Source organism: Otolemur garnettii, unplaced genomic scaffold, assembly GCF_000181295.1.
Source record: "Otolemur garnettii isolate 467f Iridium unplaced genomic scaffold, OtoGar3 scaffold00069, whole genome shotgun sequence".
Lineage (NCBI taxonomy): Eukaryota > Metazoa > Chordata > Mammalia > Primates > Galagidae > Otolemur > Otolemur garnettii.
The window spans coordinates 7888717-7894426 of record NW_003852464.1 but is presented as its reverse complement, the minus strand read 5'-3'; the positions used below and the strand labels follow the sequence as shown (position 1 = coordinate 7894426).

General features: G+C 46.0%; 1 protein-coding gene across 1 annotated transcript in view; it reads left to right on the top strand.

Moving 5' to 3' along the window:
- CCKAR (cholecystokinin A receptor) overlaps positions 1 to 4817 on the top strand; it is an 8444-nt gene extending 3627 nt beyond the window's left edge. The window contains exons 3-5 of the mRNA XM_003793514.1: positions 871 to 1132; positions 2965 to 3092; positions 4077 to 4817. Coding sequence (XP_003793562.1) covers positions 871 to 1132; positions 2965 to 3092; positions 4077 to 4612 — 926 coding nt within the window. The 3' untranslated portion in view covers positions 4613 to 4817. The remainder of the gene's footprint in view (positions 1 to 870; positions 1133 to 2964; positions 3093 to 4076) is intronic.
- The last annotated feature ends 893 nt before the right edge of the window (positions 4818 to 5710 follow it).

Below are 5710 nucleotides of genomic sequence, written 5' to 3'. Positions count from 1 at the left end.
CGGCGCCAGCCACAAACACCAAAGGTGGAGGGTTCGAACCTGGCCCGGGCCAGCTAACCAACAATGACAACTGCAACAAAAAATAGCCAGGCATTGTGGTGGGTGCCTGTAGTCCCAGCTACTCAGGAGTCTGAGGCAAGAGAATCGCTTCAGCCCAAGAGTTTGAGGTTACTGTGAGCTGTGACGCCATGGCACTCTACTAAGGGCGACATAGCGAGACTCTGCCTCAAAAAAATAAAGAAAGAAAGAAGACCCCAGGCTCCATGCAGAGAAACCTTTAGTGACAGGCTGGAACTTCTCCCCTCTACTTTTTTTCCTATGCATTTTTTTCAACAACCTCAGTTTTAAATTCAGAATGTTCCACTCTTAAGAACAGCATGTACTCGAAATTTTCAGAAAAAGTCTCAATGCCTCCAGCTCAGATCCCAGTGACCTTTCAGGGTTACAGAGTTCTTGAGAATCTTGGGTTTTTAAGGTCAGTTTGACCATGCCAATCATGCTCAAAAACTACAGCTGTTCTTCAGGCATCTCAGAAACCGCTTCTGCGGGTTAAGAATACGTTTCATCCCCTTGGTTATTAATTAATGAACACCTTCAGCCTAAGCAGGACTTAGGTTGGAATCAAAGCTCAATAAAAAGTTGGCAATGAGATGTATTTACAAATACATTTCTTTAACTGCCTTAAATCCTTTCTGGAACAAAGCTGGGAAGAAATCGTCTTTCAAAAATATACATACACAGTATTTCTTTACCCTCTGAGCATTTTTCTTTGATATCAAAACCTGTGTGGAGCAGATATGCTTAAGCTAATGTGCAAATAAACTTTGGATTTCAGAGTCAACATGACCAGCTTCTTTGTTCCTTTCCCAGGCACCTCGGTGAGTGTATCCACCTTTAATCTGGTAGCGATATCTCTGGAGAGATACGGTGCGATTTGCAAACCCTTACAGTCCCGGGTCTGGCAAACAAAGTCCCACGCTTTGAAGGTGATTGCTGCTACCTGGTGCCTCTCCTTCACTATCATGACTCCGTATCCCATCTACAGCAACTTGGTGCCTTTTACCAAAAGCAACAACCAGACCGCAAACATGTGCCGCTTTCTACTGCCCAGTGACGTTATGCAGCAGTCCTGGTAAGGTGGCATTGTGTTTAGTTTTTAAAATACAATTTGATAGAATTGTGTAATGTTATGAAAAACTGGAATGTCTTAGCCAGAGTGGTCAGAGGATCAGCTTCCTGGAAACTTTCTGGGCAGGGTCATTCTAACCGTGTTGTAGGATAACAGTGATAGCAAACGCTTGGCTGGAGTGTTCCTCTTTTAAATGCCGCATGGATATTAATCAATTAATCCTCTCAGAACACTACTTCAGAGGGTAATACTATTATTAGGCCCATTTCACAGTAGAGGAGACTGAGACTTGGAAAGGTTAAGTTGCCCAAACTCCCAAGCCTGGCAGAGCCTCTGTGGCTTAATCACTATGCAGGATGCCTCTGAGTGCTCAAGTTGGGGTCAGGCAGAATGACTTAGAGAGCTATGATTTTCTGAAGAATCAAAGGCAGAAGACTCCCAATTGGGTGTTTTGAGAGCTGTAACTCTGGTACTTATCCAGAGCATTTTACCAGAAATAAAGAGGCAATATTCTGGTACTGGGTCTTTTGCTCACTAGCTGGGTGACCTTGGGCAAATTCATATAACCTCTCTAAGCTTCAAGGATCCTTATCTCTCCAAGGATTTAATAACATAGGTAAGTTTTATATCTACCTCATTCGGTGGTCGTAGGGTTCAAAGGACAGCCTGTGTATTAAAAAGTCATTATAAAAAGGCTATGCAAATTAAGGGTATGACGTTTACTAATTTCAAGGAGGTTTTAGAAGCAGGGAACTGGACATGTAGAAATAGCCCCAAAATGAGGTCAGCTCTGCTTGTCCTTTCATTTCCGTCTAGTAGGGCATGCACACACACATCCATACACACACAGAATTATATTGCAAAGAAGAGATATTTTTCCAAGACTTGAAAAGGAATCTTATCAAAACATGTCTAATTGAAATGAGAAATGGCCCAGCCACTGCGAGTCTCTGACAATTTTATGGCCTAATTGTGTAACCTTATGCATACCAGACTGCAAAAGTGATTTAGGGGCCAGACTCATAAAAGGAGGAAGCTGTGATTCCTCAGGAATCAAACGTGTTTAGAGAAAGCATCGCTCCACCTCGCCAGGCGCTATATCTACACCACTGTGCCAGCTTCGCAGGGTCATGGAGAATGGATGCTGTGGAGAGTTCTGAGCTGCTCATGGGTCATAAACAGCTAGAATGGTTTGGGAATACAAAATCAAGAAGGTTTTCCATGACCCCTTCCTAAGCATTTGATTATTCTGTTGTTACATAATGTGATGCTTACAAGTATAGGTTCTAGAGTAGACTCTGCCACGAACTGTGTGACTGTGGGACAAGTTATTCTCTTTAAGTCTCAGTTTCCTCATCTCAAATATAGGCATAAGGATAACAGTTACCTAAGTGGTTATTACAAGAATAAAATACAGTAACACATACAGAACACTTAACCTACTTTGTAGCACGTATAAATCCTCAGGGAACAGAAGCTCTCATTAGTATGGGGTTTTCTTGGTAACAGCATTATTAAAATATACTTCGTACACATTCATCATTTTTAAGCTTGAATGATTTTTACTATGTAGACTTGTTTCAGGCACAGAATTATGTCAATGTTTTCTAATTTAACTAGTCCTTCATCTGAGTCCTTTATCCTAAAAAAAAAAAAAAAAGAGTAAAACTAAACAACTTATAATGATTGAACCTCCCAACTTAAAATTTCCAAGAATATTAAATGTTAGTAACTAGTGTTTGCTCCAACCAGTTAAAATAAACATGAACCCTATTCATACCTTCCCACTGGAGTCTGAAGGCCTAGTATTACTGAATTTCTTCTAATTTTATTAGGCACACATTCCTGTTACTCATCCTCTTTATTATTCCTGGAATTGTGATGATGGTGGCATATGGATTAATCTCTTTGGAACTCTACCAAGGAATAAAATTTGAAGCTAGCCAGAAGAAATCTGCTAAAGGTAACTATCTGGTATCTGTATGTTTATGCCAAAAGAGCACAAAAGCTTGCTTTCTGTCATTTTAAATAGATGTTGCCAGCATGGCGTACTGGAGAGTTCTGAAAATATTCCTGGTGGGACTCTGTATCATAGGGCACAGTCAGGAGACCCAGTCTCTCTAGTTCCTCATCTGTAAAATGGAGAAATAATTCCTCTCAAAAGCATTCTGGGTGCAGTAAAAAGATACACAGAACCCAGTTATAAGCTGAGGGCCCGTGTGAACCAGACTTTCTATAATGTTGCACTCCAATGGACCGACAACTTTGAGCTACCAAAGCTACTTATAGTTTTACCTTGTTCTGCGTCTCTCCAAAGACATTGGAAGGGATTTGATGTATAACCTACAGCACGGCTTTTTGGTTATCCCTTTCCCGTCCTTTCTCTCCCCTTCCGTTCTCACACTGAAGTTGCCACCATGCCCCATTCGTCCCCTTTTATCACTATCTGCTGACATTGACCCCAGCGTCTTTGCTGATACAACCTTTTCCCTGTTCTCCCCACCTCCTCACTCAACTCTTCATCAGATGTCTTGGTCTCTCCAGCTCCTCTGGTTTTCTGGGGAGTTTTTCCCAGATTCCTAACACAAGCAATCCGGACTCGTACCAACCAAGCAGAAAGCTTCCTCCCTGCACGCCACGGAAAAGAAGGCCAAGGGTGTGAATGTTGACTCCTTCTTTAATAATTTCTGCCTTTTAACCTACATGTTTATTAGTCTTATTCTATATTATAGTACATGGATATTGCATTCTTTTTCAGTAGCTTTTTGTTCGAAGGCGAGAACAAGTACTGATGAACGCTGAGCCCTATCCACCCGGGGCCAAGGTTCAAGTTTGGATCGGCCCTCTCCATTGGGTGGGTGGGTGGGTGGGTGGGGGGTGTCTTGCCTTCCACTCAGCACTACTGCACCCCAAGCAGTCAGTGCCGTCTCTTGCCCCCCACCCCTAGAAAGGAAACCGAGCACCGGCAGCAGTGGCAGGTTCGACGACAGCGACGGCTGCTACCTGCAGAGGCCCCGACGCCCGGGGAGGCTGGCGCTGCGGCCCCTGTCCACCAGCAGCGGCGGCAGCAGGGTCAGCCGCGTCCGGAGCAGCAGCTCCGCCGCCAACCTGCTGGCCAAGAAGCGGGTGATCCGCATGCTCATCGTCATCGTGGTCCTCTTCTTCCTGTGCTGGATGCCCATCTTCAGCGCCAACGCCTGGCGGGCCTATGACACGGTCTCTGCCGAGCGCCGCCTCTCAGGGACCCCCATCTCCTTCATCCTGCTGCTCTCCTACACGTCCTCCTGCGTCAACCCCATCATCTACTGCTTCATGAACAAGCGCTTCCGCCTGGGCTTCCTGGCCACCTTCCCCTGCTGCCCCCATCCCGGCCCCCAAGGGGCGCGGGGCGAGGCAGGGGAGGAGGAGGAAGGCAGGACCACCGGCGCGTCGCTGTCCAGGGGCTCCTACAGCCACATGAGCGCCTCGGCGCCGCCCCAGTGATGGCCTGGGGCTGGGCAGCCAACTGGGGGGCGAGGAGGAAGAGAGCAGAGGGGGAGGATGGGGAAGGCTCCGCATCCAGGGCCAGCTCCTCCCTCTCTGCTTATCATCCCCCCTCTGGGTTCCAGAGCGAAAGGCCTACTGGAGCTGGGCCACAACTTGGTTCTAGGTAATTCAAGGCAGGAAATTTGGGGAAACATTCACCATCCGAAAAACCTTAGCAGACCAGTGACAGGCGTCCACCAGGGCTCGTACTGCAAATTGAAAGGCCAAGCACGTGTTTAGAAGAGCGATGTAGACCCCACTGAGCTTTAGAAGGTTCTAGAACATCCACGGTGGGCTCCCAGGCCGCTATAAACCGATACACACGTCTCCCCTCTGCTTGTTCTGCTCATGCGGAATTGGAGGTGTTGCTTTGGCCCCAAGGAATCCATCACTGTTTCTTGGGAATGCTGTAGCCAGCCAACCTCCCCATGAACACCGAGGAAACAGGCCGGGGCACCCTCTCCGGGTCACTGTCTGGGATGGAAACGGTCTGATTTCTCCAGCTTAGGGTTGGTCCAGGACACTCAGAGACCCAAGCTTGTGTGATCATCAGAATAGCGTTAAGAAATGTATGAAAGACGGAATTTAGGGCTTACCAGTAAAAAGAAAAGAGTATGAGGTGCATACAGCTGTGTGGGCTACGTGCAGGGTATCTGAAGGAGCAGAGACTCATAGAAATGGGGTTTTTTTTTTATCTACTTTAATGATACTTAGTACTTCATTTCTCCTCTTTATGGGATATTAAACCTCATGACTCCTTTGCCTCGACTTTCGTCTACACTTCCTCTTTTCCAGAAAGGACCTCCAGGTACAAAGTCATGTGTACCTGGCCAAAGGAGGGACAATGCCTAATCAGGCCCACACTCAAACTGGCGGGCTCCGTTACCAAATAGCTTTTCATCTGTCAAAGCTGTCTGTGCCTTTCAATACAAACTCTGTACTTGCTAATCATCGGTTAATCTTGTGTATTATATATGTGTAATTGAAACATGTAAGTATACTCTTTGGTGTGTTTTTAAAAAAAGAATAATTGGGCTCGGCGCCTGTGGCTCAAGC